At 45.1% G+C, this 17,134-nt stretch overlaps 1 protein-coding gene across 5 annotated transcripts in view; it reads left to right on the forward strand.

Annotated features, from left to right (window-relative positions):
- Window positions 1–17,134, forward strand: part of PPP2R2C (protein phosphatase 2 regulatory subunit Bgamma) — a 312,010-nt gene that overhangs the window by 228,889 nt on the left and 65,987 nt on the right. For all 5 annotated transcript variants that reach the window (XM_074276435.1, XM_074276438.1, XM_074276436.1 and 2 more), the window contains one exon: window positions 12,230–12,327. In XM_074276435.1, coding sequence (XP_074132536.1) covers window positions 12,230–12,327 — 98 coding nt within the window. The remainder of the gene's footprint in view (window positions 1–12,229; window positions 12,328–17,134) is intronic.

Raw genomic sequence — 17,134 nt, forward strand, 5'->3', positions numbered from 1 at the left:
TTCACGGCAGACCCACTGGCAAATCCATTACCGTTAGCTGCCTCCACCTTGGGAGGCCGCCAAGCGGGCAGATGTGGACGCTGGGCGAGGAGCTTGCTCAGCTTGGGCTCGTGCTCCTTTCCGAGCCAGCCCAGCCCATATGCGATCCTGCATGCTGGTCCTGCTCAGCTGGAAACACTCAAGAAAGAAAGTGGGCAAAATCATTTTTAGTAATTACAGGTCACATTTATAGAGCTGAGGAAGGCTTCAAAACAGTCCCTCAGCAGCAGCCCTGTGGGATAGGCAGGGATTGTTTTCCTTTGACCGATGAGGAAAGAGAGGCTGGGGGGAGAGGGGGAAGGGGACTTATTCAAGGTCATGCAGTGGTGGTCAGGATTAACTGCCTAGGGCTCCAGATTCTGGGTCCAGAGTCTTTCCCTTTCTCTTCTCTCCCTTCTATCTCCTTCCTTCTCCATCTCCTCTCTCTCCTTCTCTGTCTCTATCTCTATTTCTGTCTTTTTTTTTTTTTTTTTTTTTTTTGATTCAAAAATCCAAATGGCTGAGAAGGCAGGTCACACCCAGTGCTCTCTGGGAAGCTGCTAATAAATGTAGCACTGGCCCTGCAGCACAGCCGGAGCGTCTGTGCATGGGCCACGTGATGAGTGATGACAAGCCCTCTGCCTGCTGGGAAGCTCTCGAGCCATCCATTCTCGTGGCACGGCGGCCAGTCCAGGCAGAGGGGAAAAGATACAAGCCCGGCTAAAAGGAGAACTCGGGTCTCTTCACTTTTCTGATATTGCTTCTGGGGGAAGAAAGCAGGGGAGACACTGACAGATCCCCGTTCAGGGGCGGTGGTCAGGGCGGAAGTAATCTTAAAACATAAGAAATGGGATCTCCGAGCAAGAGGCACTAAAGCCAAGTGTCAGCAGTTATTTCACACCATCTTCCAGGCTTGTGCTAGGGAAGCACATAAGACTTGAATTACAACCTTTCAATCCAAATCCAGCATTTCTCCTCTTAGGAAATTGAGTCCCAGAGTTGAAAGCGACTCCCCAAATCATACAGCAAATTGTGGGTGACAAATCTGGGACAAGAACCAAGTTGATCTTACTTTCTATCTGGTTTAGCATTCAAACAGTAAACGAGCACTTATTAAGCACTTACTATGTGCCGGAGACTGCCCTAATGGGTGCAGATAGGAAAAAAAAAAAAAAAAAAAAAAAAAAGCAAAAACAATCTTTGCCCTTAAGAGCTCAGATTTTAGTGGGGGAAATGACATACAAATAATTAGGTACATGAAACACGTTCAGCATCAGTGCATGGTAACCTCTGAGGGAAGGTGGGCAGCTACCATGTAATTGGTTTTAAGAATTATGGGGGGGGGGGTGAAGGAAGGAAGAAAAGAAAAAAAGGAAAGTTGCATGATGATAACTTGATCATATATTTTAAAAGAATAGCAAGTTGTACACGATAGATTCGCAGCATCATGTACAATCACCTTTTTTTCTATTCTACTATATTATGGAAATGCTTCTTTTATTTCTTATATACAGAATAAAGAGATGAAATTTCATAAAAAGGATGGAAAGCATGCAAAGGGCTTTTCAATCATTAATGAACTACGTGTGTCGGTTATCGTTATTGATACTACATCCAGCCCTTACTCGGAAATCCACAGCAACGGGAAATTGGCAATTCTGCCCCACGTGGGACGAGCTGCTTGTGGGCATTTTCTCTTTGTTTTGAGAGCTCTGCCATGATGGCTGCACTAGTAGAATAGAAAAGATTCCTTCTTTTAAATGGCCCTCCTTCAGATATTTGCAAATGGGCCGTAAATGACATCAAAGAGGCAGGGCCCGTGTGGAGCCAATGGGGGCCCTTCTCAGGGAATTTGCCCTTTTTTCTGCCCAGGCAAACATTCCAAGCATTTTCTGGCTGACACGAATGTTCAGGGGTCCCCAAAAGTTACCCTCTCCTTACCAACCAAAGACTGGAAGGAGAATCCACGAAAAAACCGAAGAGACAGACAGCTTACGGTGTTTCAGTGGGACTCGGATAGGCTGTGAACCACCTGGCTGCATGGATCTAGGGTAGGGATGTTCAAGTCTCCATTCCATTCTACGCTCCGTTTCTCTTAGTTAAGTCTGAGTATACTTTTGGGCCCCATGAATTATTAGGGTAGCAAAGATAAGCCTCAGTTCTTCGCAGTTCCTGAGTTCGTGGGCTGCCTCCAGCATAAACTCCCACCCCCAGCATGCCGTGGCTAACTTAAGGGAGAGTATGCTCAAGAATTATACTAGATGGCCGAGCAAAAAAGCGTTGGGATCTTTACTGATGGAAGGAAAGTAGAAACGGGTGTGACACAGCTCCACTGAGTTTGATTCCTGGGAGGGGCTTGGCTGGCTGGCCATAGCCACGCTTTTCCTTGTGAGGGAGAGCTGAAGCAGGATTCCTGAAAGCTGCACTAATGAGTCCGGCTTCCAGAAGATCCCCCGGAGCTCGAAGGACTCTGAGTATGGCGTGAGCGGTGGCTCTTTCCTCCCAAGACCAGGGCAGCTGGGATGGAGAGACTTGCCACAAACTTGCCCCCCGTTTTGATTTCTTGGTAGAATAACTTACAGAACCACCTTTGAAGCTGTGGAGAGGATCCTCCCTCATGAAGGCGTGGCTGTTCTGAAGCATTAAGGGAGCGGACCCTGTAACTGGTTACGGTGTCGTGATCTAGGATCGTTCATAGCCTATGGATTGCCTTAGCCACATGGCCCAAGGCTCCGATATCCAATTTCACATCGTGGCTGTTATTAAAGCAGCTTGGATAATTCAATTATTTGTCCTTCAGCATTTAAAAATAATCAATACTAGACCCATTTGTAATGTTACATAATTTATTCCCGGTGTCGACTCCTGCTCTAAGTTGTTTTCGTTATCTTGAAAAGGAACATTGGAGTCACCTCAGCATTCTCCCCAGCAGGAGAGGGGAACCTGTTGGCAAAGTTGTAGACACTCGGAAGTCTTTTTTATTTTTAATGGACGGGGGAACATTTGACTCTTACATAGGACTCTCTAGATCCTAATAAAGTCTTCTCTGCTTGTTTGTGGGGTCATTTTCATAAAATGGCTGGTTGGATGGACTGTAAACAGCTGTAAAACAGAAGCTTTCCTTTGTCTCTCATGTTCTCTCTTGTCTCATGCTTCTGCATGGGTACATGTTGCATCCTCCCACTGGATTATCATGCTTAAGGACAGCAGTGTGCTGTTTTTCCTACCCGGGGGTCTCCGGGCGTCCTCTCTCCTGCTCAGCCCATGCTGCCAGACGGTAGTCTTCATCACGCACCTCATAAAAGGCCCCTTCTCTCCTTAACCTCCACCTCCGAGGTCACCTCTCTCCTATCCCCATTGCCTCAAGTCTGTCCTTATCCGTCTCTTCTCTCCCCACCTGAATCTTCCCTCCCCTCAGCTTCCAAGGGGATTTTTCTAAAGCAGAGATATGAGCGTCTTTTCCTCCTTGCTTGGAATACTCCAGCCCTTCTTTCTTAACAGCAGGCTCAAATAGAAGGCCTCCTGGGTGTGATTTAAAGCTCCTGGTAGCCTGGCTGCTGCCTCGCTTTCCGGTCTCCTGGCTCTCCACCTTCTCCCTTTTGGCGCCACTGACCTGCCACCCCTTCCCTAAGCAGAGCTCTGGGACCAGATTTGAACTCTGGAAGATGAATCTTCTTCCGTCCTGTGCTCTATGCACGACGCCCCCTAGATTTCTGAGAGAGTAATTAGCTCTGCCCTACCGAGTTTGCTGGATTGGACCACGCCCATTTCAGCACTGGGTTCCCGGGATTCTCACCTGGCTTTTAAAGCCGCCTTTTGAGTTTTGTCTTTGGTGGTCCTGTGCTTCTTCAGTGCCCACCTTTTTTCCGGATGCTCCCCTTCAGCCCGTCCCTCTCGTTACCCTGGGAGAACCTTGCCGCATGATGCTTGGAACAGTAATGGGGTTTCTTGTACTCCGTTGTCTTATGAAAGCGGCTCTGTTTGTTTCTGGCTCCTCGTTCCTGGAACCATTATTACAACAGACTGAGCTCCATTGACCTGAAAAATTGACTCCCCCTAGAAACTTGGCCATTGGGATGACCTGTTATGGGTCCTGTTACCAAGTAGATTGGATCGTGGGGCGGTAGTCCAATAGATTTTGCTCCTGATGCATTGATGAATGGGTGGACAAATGTTCCAGAAGAACTTATTTGGCAGCAAAAGGATTGGGAAAGGTTTCTCCGATAGAGCTCAGATAAAAGAAAACATGACTAATGTCTGCCTGACGGCCAGTTACATCTGGCGCTTTGCACTGGCGAGTAATTTCAACGTTTGTTCAGTGGATCAATAAAAGCGATTTCTCCCCCGGCCCGATTCCGGCCTCAACACAAAGCCAGTTTTTAAGACAAAAAAGGGAAAACCGTGACGGAGAATACAGATGGTAGGTAAGCATTTCCAGAGCAGAGGCGGTCGATGGCTTCCCTTTCTGTTATTCTTTGTGCCTTTTGAGGATTCTGATCACAAATTCCCCAGCAAGGGGGAATGGGAGTGCCTTAAGTGTCCAGGCCAGGCAGGAGAAGGAGCCACACAGGGGACAATGTCCTCCCACCAAAGTTTGAGGGCTTTCTGCTGAATCCCTGGAACTACTGCATCACCTCGAGCAGTAGTTGTGACCGGGACCCTCACCCAGGCGGGGGTTTGGAAGCAGATAGAGCAGAGCCATTTTTTCCTGAGTTGGTTGGAGCTGGAGTCCTAACCTGTGCTGTCGGTTAGAGGCTATTCGGTCTCCTCCTCGGCAGAAAGACCAGAGGGGCAGAGTCCAGAGTTGGGCGCCAGCCTCTTACCAATAAGCAGCTTTTGGCAAGCTCTTGTTTTCTCACATATATGATGAGATTATTGTACTGAGGGTCACTGAAAGGATCCGATGGGCTCGTCCACAGACATTTACTGAGTATTTGCCGAATGCTTCTAAACCTGGCGATGCTGGAATTTGAGTTACAGTATTTCCATTCTGGCTCTCCTTGATTCCCTCACTCAGAGCCAGTGGTCAGAAGTAAAGGGCTCACTGGGTTCCGGACACAGTGCTGGGCATTGGGACTGTTTTGGTACCAGCCCTACAATACTGGATGATGATGATGATGATGATGATGATGATGATGATGATGATGATGGTGGTGGTGGTGATGGTGATGATGATAGCAGCAATAGCTAGCAATTATAGAGTATTTTAGAGTTTGCAAACCATTTTACAGACATTTCATCTCATCCTCACAAGCCTGAGAGCTTGTTGCTATTATTATCCCTGTTGGAGAGCTGAAGAAACTCCAGCAAACAGAGTTGGTAAAGGACTTGCCCAGTCTTGGGCTAACAAATGTCCCAGAGCGGATTTGAACTCGGGTCTTCCTGAGCCTGCATGCATCAGTTGATCCTTTAATAAAAACTCGTCACAGGAAGGAGAGCTGTTGGTTCTGTTCAACTGTGTTAAATGTCAGAACTTGTCAGGGCACTTCCACCAGTCTCAGGAGGATCAGGGTTCAAAGCATTTCTTGAATGCATGTGAGCTGGGCTCTGGACAAGTCACTGAACCTCTCAGTACCCACAGAACTTCTTTAAGACAAGATTATACACTGGGGAGTAGGTGGGTGCCCATGTAGACTAGGCAAGGGAATTTCCTCACTGAGACTTCATTAAACCACTACAATTACAGGCCCAATCCAACACAAGTCTTCTTTGAAAACATGAGGAGGGTTCCAAGCCAGTTGCCAATGCTTTGGGTTTCCTTTGCTGTTTGTTTTCCTTTGCTAAGAGGCTCCCTTTGAAATGATAACTTCTCACTCCAGTTTGCCACACAGTATTCCCGTGGAGGCAGCATGCTGGTGGAAAGGACACCGGTCAGAAGACACGTCATCACGAGCTCTGCTTCCCCAGCTGTAAAATGGAAGTAAAAACAATGGCCCCTCAGGGTTGCTGTGGCTACACTAAGCATGACATACTCACTAAATGTGAATTTTCATTAGGTACTGAATTAGTCCTCACTGGAGGTCTTGATGCAAAGAGTTCAATGCCCATTCGCTCTATTCGGTAATGATGCTTCTTATTTAAATATGGGATAGACTCAACGTCCTTTGAAGTCCTTTCCAATTCTCTAAGTCTTTGATTGTTTTCCTTGTCACTATTATTAATATCCTTTAAAAAGAGGGCAGTTTACTCAAGTGTCCAACCCTTCCCAGCTCAGAGTTCACACAGGGGGAGATTCTGGCCCCGTTATGTCTCCCCAGATTGTGGCCTAATTATGCTTTCTCCTGGCTACCACGCTGCTCGCATTTCTGGAGCAGGAGTTTCAACCTTCACTGTAGACGGCCTCTAAGGGGCTCCCTAGAGAACTTCATGTGATTTATGTTTCCACAGCAAGGCTCTGTCTTGGAGCACTCATTTTTGTTCAATAGTATTTTATTTTTTCCAATTACATGTGAAGATAACTTTCAACAGTCATTTTTGTAAGATTAATTTTCTTTTCTCTCTCCCTTTCCTCCCCTTTCCCTAAGCCAGAAAGCAATTATACATGTATAATCATTTTAAACATATTTACATGTCAGTCATGTTGTGAAAGAAAAGGAAAATCAGAAAAAAGGTGGAAAACCACAGGAAAGAAAAAGCAAACTTTTTAAAGCAAAGTACTGTGCTTCCATCCACATTCAGCGTCTATAATTCTTTCTCTGAATGTGAATATCATTTTCCATCCCAAGTCTATTGGAATTGTCTTGGATCGATGCACTTCTGAGAAGTGTGTCACAGTTGATCATCACATATTCCTGCTGTTATTGCGTAGTGTTCCCCCGGTTCTCTGCAGCAATCGTTCTCTCTTTAATTCTCAACTTTGGATTCTTGTCCTTCCTCACATCTCACTCAACTTTTTACTGCATTTGTTGGAACACATCTTTACGGGGCCTCATTTTTAAAATGTATAGAGAATTGACTTAAATTCATAAGAATTCAAGCCATCCTCCAAAGGATAAGACAATTTTCAGATGAAGAAATTAAAAACATTTCTAGTCAGAAAAATGCAAATTAAGACATATCTGATGAACCACTACATACTTCTTAGATTGGCTAAGATGACAGGAAAAATAACGATGAATATTGGAGGGGATGCGGGAAAACTGGGACACTGATACATTGTTGGTGGAGTTGTGAAAGAATCCGGCCATTCTGGAGAGTGATTTGGAGCTGTGCCTAAAGGGCTATTAAACTGTGTATTCCTTTTGATCCAGTAGTGTCTCTCTTTTTTAACTTTTAAAGTTGTTTTTTTTAATTTTCAAAACATATACATGGATAATTTGACAGCATTGACCTTTGCATAGTCTTGTGTTTCATATTTTCTCTTCCTTCTCCCCATCCCCTCCCCTAGATGGCAAGCAATCCAGTATATGTTAAACATGTTAAAATATGTGTTAAAACCAATATGTATAAACACATTTATACAATTCTCTTGCTGCAAAAAAAAAAAAAAAAATCAGATAAAAAAAGTAAATGAGTAAGAACACAAAATACAAATGAACAACAACAAAAAGCGTGAGAATGCTGTGTTGTGACTCATTTCTCACAGTCCTCTCCATCACAAGATCACTGGAACTGGCTTTAGTCATCTCATTGTTGGAAAGAGCTGAGTCCATCAGAACTGATCATCGCATAATCTCGCTGTTGCCGTGTACAGTGATCTCCTGGTTCTGCCCACTTCCCTCAGCATCAGTCCCTCCAGGCCTTTCTGAAATCTTCCTGCTGGTCATTTCTTACAAACAATAATATTCCGTGACATTCATGTACCACAACTTATTTATCCATTCCCCAGTTAGTGGGCATCCATTCAGTTTTCAGTTTCTTGCTACTACAAAGAGAGTTGCCACAAACATTTTTGCAGTGTGGGTTCCTTTCCTCCACAGCAACAGCAAGATTATACGATGACCAATTCTGAAGCACGTGGCTCTTTTCAAAGACAAGGTAGATGCAGGCCAGTTCTAAAGGACTGAGGATGGAGAGCCACCTGCATCCAGAGAGAGAGAACTATGGGGACTGAGTGTAGATCACAGCACAGCATTTTCATCTTTTTTGTGGTTTGCTTGCTTTTGGTTTTCTTTCTCATTTTTTTCCTTCTTTATCGGATTTTTCTTATGCGGCATAATAATTGTGGAAATATGGATAGAAGATTGCACATGTTTAACATATATTGGATTATTTGCCATCTAGAGAAGGGGGTGGGTAGAAGGGAGGGAAAAAATTTTAGAACACCAGGTTTTGCAAGGGTGAATCTTAAAAACTATCTATGCATATGCTTTGAAAATAAAAATCTTTTTTTTTTTTTAAAGAAAGCTTCTTTATCTTTGTTTCAATCTTTCAGTTTTAATTTTTTTTTTCTTTTAATGTAGCCTTCCTGGAAAGTTCTATTTCTCTCTAATAAAATCTTTACCAGATTGATTTCCTCTAGAAGTCACAATGAATTTGCATTTAAAACAATCATTTTGGTCAATGTATCTATGTCTGGTATAGTGTCTAAAATAACATCCCAAACAGCACATTAGCAGTTCTTTACACAAGCCAGTTCATCCTTCTCTTTGTAGCCTATATGCCCAAATCTGCAGAGCACTTCCTCTTCTCACCACCATCTTGCAGATGCCTTTCCTGATTAGCCCTCTCTTCCTCTGGAAGTACCTTTGGCTATACTTTATGTTTACTTATTTACATAAATCTCGTATTATTCAAATAGACTGGAAGCTCAAGATTGTTTTGCTTTCTTTCTTCAGTACCCAGCACAGTGTCTTGCTCTTAGAAGGCATTGACACTCAATTTTTCTGAGAGTTTTATAAATATCTCATTTTTTTCTAAAAAAAAAAAAAAAAATGCCGAGGAGGTAGATGCTTTTATCCCCATCTGACCAATGAGTAAACTAAGGCAGACAGATATAGTGACTTGTCTGGGGTCACATAACTAGTAAATCTTTGAGGTCAAAGTTGAATTCAAGTTTTTAGAACTGCAGGGAGTGTTCTATTACTGTGTTACCTAGCTTCTTTATTTTTTCTTTTAAAGAAAATACAAAAAAATGAAAATAATTTTGCCGAATTGAATATGTATAGCTGCATGTACATTAGGGATATATTTGCTTGAATTTATCTCTGTGTATATGTATTATATATGTTTATATGTATATTTGGCATGTGTATATATGTGTGTGTGTGTGTGTGTGCAGGTAGTTTTAATAGCCAGCATATACATAAGGCTTTAAGGTTTGCAAAGCCCATCCTGTATTTCATTTCATTTTATCTTCACATTTATCCCCATTTTACAAATGAATAAGAGGCCGGGAACAGCTTTGCGGCTTGACTGTGGGCTCCTAGACATTTTAGCGTCGTCTTCCTGAGTCCATGTTTAGTTCTCAGCCTCCGGTGACCAGACGAGTGTGTAGAGATGTGTCTGTATACGTGCATGTGTGTGTCTGTGTACATGTGCATGTGTGTGTGTCTCTGTGCACGTGTGATGTCTGTGTGATTACCCTGCAGCCCTCCAGTTTCCATGGAACATTTGGTTCCAAACTCGTTTTTGACAGGGACTGCCATTTTTCGACTTTGCCTCCTGGGACCGAGCAGGAGCCTGCACATGGGAAATGCTTCAAATCTAAATTGCTGTTGGATTGAATTAAACAGGCAGCCTGAGCTGGGGATTCAGCCAGGGCCCTGGGGCCAGGAAGAAGTGGGTTCCGTTAGCCGTGGGACCTTAACTTCCGTGTCCCCCAGTTTCCAAATCATGGCAAAGCTCCGATGAGGCATTTGTAAAGCGCTCGCCACACCCCAGTCACTCTTGCTGTCACCATTATCATCAGGATGCACATATGGATAGAATCCTGGGCTATGGGAGCTGGACAGCACTGGGAGATTCTTTGTTCCGGCCCCCTCAGTCCCTAAATGACGTTGCAGAGCCTCCAAGGAAAGGGAGCCAGTCCGCTATGGGCTGGTGCCAGATTATGGGGCTGCATGGCAATTAAAAAAAAAACCCTTTTCTATCAAGTTCACCTCTTTCGTCAGTACTGTGATTTCCTGTTGAGGAGAGATAATTGGATTTGGCCCAAAGGGCCTCCTTAAAACCCTCCTCTGCCCCTTATTGGCCCATAGAGTGTCACGAATGCCCGCTGGGTCTTGGGTTCCTCGTCTGGGCACTGAGGTATCAGACTGGATGGTTTCTGTGGGTTTCTTCCAGCTTTTTACCCGTGACCCCCCCTCTCGTGGGCAGGGGCACTTCTGATTCCCTGCTCTGAGCCACGGGCCACGTTGTTACCGTCTGCGTTGAAAGGTGTCCCTGTTGATGGTGTTTGTGATCTGTGTGTGTGCGTCTGAAAAAGACAGATGGATGACTAATGGCCTTTCCACACCAAATTACCCGGAGACTGCAGGGAAAATGGACGGGCCCGGGCAGGGAACCCGGAGACTAGGAGCAGCATCTTCTCAGTTTTGAGCGAAGCGGAATGGACTAGGACTGACCGTCCCTCTTCCTTATGTCTGGGTCCTGATAATGGCGTAGGGCCGCATTTATGGCCTGGTATGCCTCTTATTTCTGGTACTTTTCATGTTCCTTTCAGCTGTCCCTCATAATAAAACCGTTAGACGTGGGGCACAGCACATAGAGCTGGAACTGACCCCAGAGGCCACAGGGTCTCCATGACGGGTCATCCCTCTGCAGCTTTCCCAGCCAGCGGCCCCTCAAGGGAGAAGAGCGAGCCCCTGCTGGTCGCCCCACTTTGGACAGCTCAAATTTGCGGGACAGTGTATGATATTAGGGGATAATTGTCCCCATCTGGAGCCCATTGGTCACGGCCTCTGGAAACTCTGCCTGGGCTCCCCAGTTCCGCCTTCTTGGAACTCGGCCACCTTCTGATCATCTCGTCCCTGCCTTTCATTCCATAGAAGGAGAACTGAGGCATAGACAGGGGAAGTGCTTTCTTAATGACGGCTTGTGAGGGGAACCAGGGCTTCTATCACCTCCCGCGCTCCTTTTTGTGGCTCTTCAGTCATTTCAGTCATGTCTTACTCTGTCACCCCAGATGGGGTTTTCTTGGCAGAGATACTGGAGCGATTGGCCATTTCCTTCACTAGACCATTTTACAGAGGAGGAAACTGAGGCAAACTGTGTTAAGTGACTTGCCCAGGGTCACATGGCTAGGAAGGCTTTGTGGCTGGATTTGAACGTGGGAAGAGGAGTCTGACTGATTCCAGGAGACTCTTCTGGGCACCATGGTGCCCCCAGCTTCCTTGTGCTCATTCGGTCACATCCTAGGATCCTAAAATAGGGAAAGCCGTCTTCTAGGACCCATCCCTGCGGCATGAAATGCATCTGTGCGCTGCTAGGGGTGCAGTGGAGCCAGCATCTACAGGACCTGAGTTCTAATGCTGCCTCAAACCCTTAGCAGCTGGGTGGCTCTGGACAACAAGCAGAAAATCCTGTGCTTGCCTCAGTTTCCTTGGCTGTACAGAGGGGGTGAGAGCAGCACCCTACCTCCCAGGGGGGTTGTAGGATGTTTATAAAGCGCTCTGCAGACTGTAACGCCAAAAAATCGTTCTCAGCCAGTGGCCAGAGCAGCTTCCGTGGTGGAGTCGTCCTGTCCTCCACAGGTCCCTGCTGGGCTTTTGCTGGATTTGATTTCAGAAGTTCTGTGTCTTCAGGGAAGCCGATTCCTTGAACCCCACCCCCTCCATTCCCATTTGTTTCTCCTTTTGCGCTCCTGGGCCCAGGGGAGTGTCCCACAAGCCCTTTTCTGATGGCGGCCGTTCCAGGGCTGGGATCGATCCCGGCCCAGCCTCCTCCGGGTCATTGGCGCCCACTCTTCCTGGCGATCCCGCCTGGTAACCAGCATCTCCCCACTCTGTCCCCATGACAGACATCAGACATTTATTGGTGTCAGGGCAGACGGGCTCCCCCACCGGTGGAAAGGGATGGCCTCTCTCCCCTTCGGATCCTTCAGGTATGGGGGGGGGGAGAGAAGGGCCCTCCACTGGTGACCTCCCCCCCACATGGCCGTGGTGACGAGAGCCCTTTGTAGCTTGGGGAAGCCCCTTTCCCTCTCAGAACCAAGCCGTGGCCATGTTTGGGGCCATTCATGGGGAGGGAGAGAGCAGACAAGATGGAGACCTCTTCCATCCTCTGGCGTCATTTTAACAAAGGCCTTTCTTGTTTGTTTTCCTCTCCACAGCTGATATTATTTCTACAGTCGAGTTCAACCACACGGGAGAACTGTTGGCTACTGGGGACAAGGGGGGCCGGGTTGTCATATTCCAAAGGGAACCAGAGGTACGTAGCGTGGGGCCTGTGGGTTTGGGCCGGGGAGGGCAGGGCCGTGCATGAGGGCAGCAGATGGCTTAATTCTCCTTCTTCATCTTGTTTTGGCTTAATTCCTCTTGACACCCAGAGGGAGGCACGGGGCTCTCGAGAACCCTGGCCCCCTCAAGCCCTTGTTCTAGCCCTTTCCCTTTGACTGCCTCAGACTTTTCTGCCTGTGGATCAGGAATATAACACCTAAGCTTCCTGGTGTTTGTGGTCAGGCAAGATTGGAGTCAGAGAGCCAGAGGTCCTGGGTTCAAGGTGGCTCTGCCAGAATTGGGCTCAAATTTTCTTAAGCTTCAGAAAGAAGTTACAATGGTTCTTGTCCTCTGTGTCCCTGGGACGTTAGTCCCACAAACTAAAAATAAAAGGGGGAAATGTAAAATTATTACCCGAGAGACTGGGAATGGAGCGGTTGGGGCTCCTGAATGTTTCCCTGGGGTGAAGGGCAGAGTCTTAGCTTCAGGGCTGTTAGCCTAAATCAAGCCCAAGTCAGTTCGGAAAGCCCCTGCCAAATTTAGCCCGCACCGGAGCACCAGCTCTTGGGAATGGCTCCACGTTCTAGCACAGGACAGGCGCCCGGGGAGGAGAGCTGTCTTGCACGCAGCCTTCCCTAACACCTCCTCTTGTTTACTTTACACAGCCTGGGATTTCACTGAGAAACTCCCTCTCCTTCAGCACCTTCCCTGAAACCCAAGGTCTCAGGAGAGTCACTGGGGGGGGGGGGGGGGGGGGGGGGCTTCCTCAGGTTCACCTAAAGATGCGGCTAGAATCCAGGGCTCAGAGGATAATTCTAACCACTGAGCTGTGCTGCCTCCTGCCCCGGAGCTGGGCCACACACCTATCCCCCTTCCAGAGCCATTTCTCCTTGGGAACTCAGTGTTTCAGTCTCTTCCTTCTCCTGCCCTGGAGCGTCCCAGGTCTGGCTTTGCCTCGGTGGCCGGCCCTAATTGTCTTAAAGGCATGTGAATGGATGGGCTCTGTGAAATCCTCGGCCCTGGTACTGAGCCCCCCCTCCCACTGACACGTGGCAGATGACACTTCCCACACTGCCCACCACCACAGCCGTGGCTGTGACCCAGCCCAAGAGTCCCTCTGAGTCCTGGCACAAAGGAGCGGCCGAGCTTTTTCTCCACCCACGCGCCACGGGGCTGACTCTTTCCCCGCCGCGGCAGCCATGGTTTCCTTCTGTGCCTCTTGGCATCGTCCCTTCCATCCGACCCATCTCTCCTGGCACCTGGTCCGTGAAGCCCTCAGTGACACCCCCTGGCAGATGAGACCTCCTCCTCTCCATATTTCCTGTAGCCCTTCTTCCAGCCCTCTCCTTTGCCCTCATACGGCTCTGCAATGGATCCTGTGCATTGGGAAATGTTTCTCCTCCTCAAGTTATATCTTGCTTTTTTTTTTTTTTTGGGGGGGGGGGTTGAATTTTTTTTTAAATGAAAGCTTTTTTATTTTCAAGATATATGCATACTATATTAATAATCAAATTAATAAAAACCATATGATCATCTCAATAGATGCAGAAAAGGCATTTGATAAAATCCAACATCCATTCCTACTAAAAACGCTTGAGAGTATAGGAATAAATGGACTATTCCTTAAAATAATAAGGAGCATATATTTAAAACCGTCAGTAAACATCATATGTAATGGCGATAAACTGGAACCTTTCCCTGTAAGATCAGGAGTGAAACAAGGTTGCCCACTATCACCATTACTATTCAATATAGTACTAGAAACTCTAGCCTTGGCAATAAGAGCCGAGAAAGAGATCCAAGGAATTAGAGTAGGAAATGAAGAAATCAAATTGTCACTTTTCGCAGATGACATGATGGTATACTTAGAGAACCCCAAAGACTCTGCTAAAAAGCTATTAGAAATAATTCAGAATTTTAGCAAAGTCGCAGGATATAAAATAAATCCACATAAATCCTCAGCATTTTTATACATTACCAACACAATCCAACAGCAAGAGATACAAAGAGAAATTCCATTCAAAATAACAGTCAATAGTATAAAATATTTGGGAATATATCTACCAAAGGAGAGTCAGGAATTATATGAGCAAAATTACAAAACACTTGCCACAAAAATAAAGTCAGATTTAAATAATTGGAAAGACATTCAGTGTTCTTGGATAGGCCGAGCGAATATAATAAAGATGACAATACTCCCCAAACTAATCTATTTATTTAGTGCTATACCAATCAGACTCCCAAGAAACTATTTTAATGACCTAGAAAAAATAACAACAAAATTCATATGGAAAAATAAAAGGTCGAGAATTGCAAGGGAACTAATGAAAAAAAAGTCAGAGGAAGGTGGTCTAAGTGTACCTGATTTAAAGCTATATTATAAAGCAACAGTCACCAAAACCATTTGGTATTGGCTAAGAAATAGACTAGTTGATCAGTGGCATAGGTTAGGTTCACAGGGCAAGATAGTGAATAAAAGTAGCAATCTAATCTTTGACAAACCCAAAGATCCCAAATTTTGGGATAAGAATTCATTATTTGACAAAAACTGCTGGGAAAACTGGAAATTAGTATGGCAGAAACTAGGCATGGACCCACATTTAACACCACATACTAAGATTAGATCAAAATGGGTCCAAGATTTAGGCATAAAGAACGAAATCATAAATAAATTGGAGGAACATGGGATGGTTTACCTCTCAGACTTGTGGAGGAGGAAGGAGTTTGTGTCCAAGGGAGAACTAGAGACCATTATTGATCACAAAATAGAACATTTTGATTACACCAAATTAAAAAGTTTCTGCACAAACAAAACTAATGCAAACAAGATTAGAAGGGAAATAACAAATTGGGAAAAATTTTTTACAGTTAAAGGTTCTGATAAAGGCCTCATCTCCAAAATATACAGAGAATTTACTTTAATTTATAAGAAATCAAGCCATTCTCCAATTGATAAATGGTCAAAGGATATGAACAGACAATTTTCAGATGATGAAATTAAAACTATTTCCACTCATATGAAAGAGTGTTCCAAATCACTACTGATCAGAGAAATGCAAATTAAGACAACTCTGAGATACCACTACACACCTGTCAGATTGGCTAAGATGACAGAAAAAATAACGATGAATGTTGGAGGGGCTGTGGGAAAACTGGGACACTGATGCATTGTTGGTGGAGTTGTGAAAGAACCCAACCATTCTGGAGAGCAATCTGGAATTATGCCCAAAGAGTTATCAAAATGTGCATACCCTTTGACCCAGCCATACTACTACTGGGCTTATACCCCAAGGAACTACTAGAGAAGGGAAAGGGTCCTGTCTGTGCCAAAATGTTTGTGGCAGCTCTTTTCATAGTGGCCAGAAGCTGGAAGATGAATGGATGCCCATCAGTTGGAGAATGGTTGGGTAAACTATGGTGTTGGGATTACTAGGTGAGAACTCGGGTTGTCTGGATAGTGACAAGGTGAGAATTCAGGTTGGACAATTACAAGGTGAGAACTCAGGTTGACTTGATGGAAGGAGCAGGCTCATTGGCTGAGGTGGTTCTTCCCAGAAGCCCTTGCATTATCCCACGCCCATTCTCTGGGAGAATAAAAGAGAGGACTCCCAGAGATAAAAAAAAGACTCTGCATTGCATCAGGCTTGACGGGGCTCTCTGAGGAAGGGAAGTCACTTCTCTGGACAAGAGTTAACAGCAACTGCCTGGAGACAACGGTTCGTTACAGGAAGAAGAATCTGTTGGAGAGATTTGAGTAGAAGACACAGCAGATCTCTTCCCAGAGAGCGATCCGGCAGTTTCTAGAGACGACAGCTTGCTACACTATGGTATATGAATGTGATGGAATATTATTGTTCTGTAAGAAATGACCAACAGGAGAAATACAGAGAGGCTTGGAGAGACTTACATCAACTGATGCCGAGTGAAATGAGCAGAACCAGAAGATCATTATACACTTCAACAATGATACTGTACGAGGATGTATGCTGATGGAAGTGGATTTCTTCAACATAGAGAAGAGCTAATCCAATTCCAATTGATCAATGATGGACAGAACCAGCTACATCCAGAAAAGGAACACTGGGAAATGAATGTAAACTGTTATTTTTACCTTCTGAATCCAATTCTTCCTGTGCAACAAAAAATTCGGTTCTACACACATATATTGTATCTAAATTATACTGTAATATATTTAACATATATAAGACTGCTTGCCATCTGGGGGAGGGGGTTGGGGGAGGAAGGGAAAAAATCTGAATAGAAGTAAGTGCAAGGGATAATGTTGTAAAAAATTACCCATGCATATGTACTGTCAAAAAATGTTATAATTATAAAATAAAATAAAAATTAAAAAAAAAAAAGACATATGCATGGGTAAGTTTTCACCATTAACCCTTGCAAAATCTTGTGTTCGAAATGTTCCCCTCTTCCCCCACCCCCTCAACTAGATGGCAAATAACCCAATATATGTTAAACATGGTACAATATATGTTAAATCCAATATACGTATATATATATATTTATACAATTATCCTGCTGCATAAGAACAATCAGATCAAAAAGAAACAAAATGAGGGAAACCCCAAAGCAAGCAAACAACAAAAAGAGTGTAGATGGCTCTCGGTCACAGGAACCGGCCTGAATCATCTCACTGTTGACGAGCCACGTCCTTCAGACTTGCGTCCTTGATGGCAAAGACTGGGCCATTTTGTGCCCATATTAGTGCCCAACACCGTGGCTGCTGCATGAGAAATGATGTTGAATAAATACCCAAATGAGTATCCGATATAGGGACCCAG

Source organism: Sminthopsis crassicaudata, chromosome 6, assembly GCF_048593235.1.
Source record: "Sminthopsis crassicaudata isolate SCR6 chromosome 6, ASM4859323v1, whole genome shotgun sequence".
Classification (NCBI taxonomy): domain Eukaryota; kingdom Metazoa; phylum Chordata; class Mammalia; order Dasyuromorphia; family Dasyuridae; genus Sminthopsis; species Sminthopsis crassicaudata.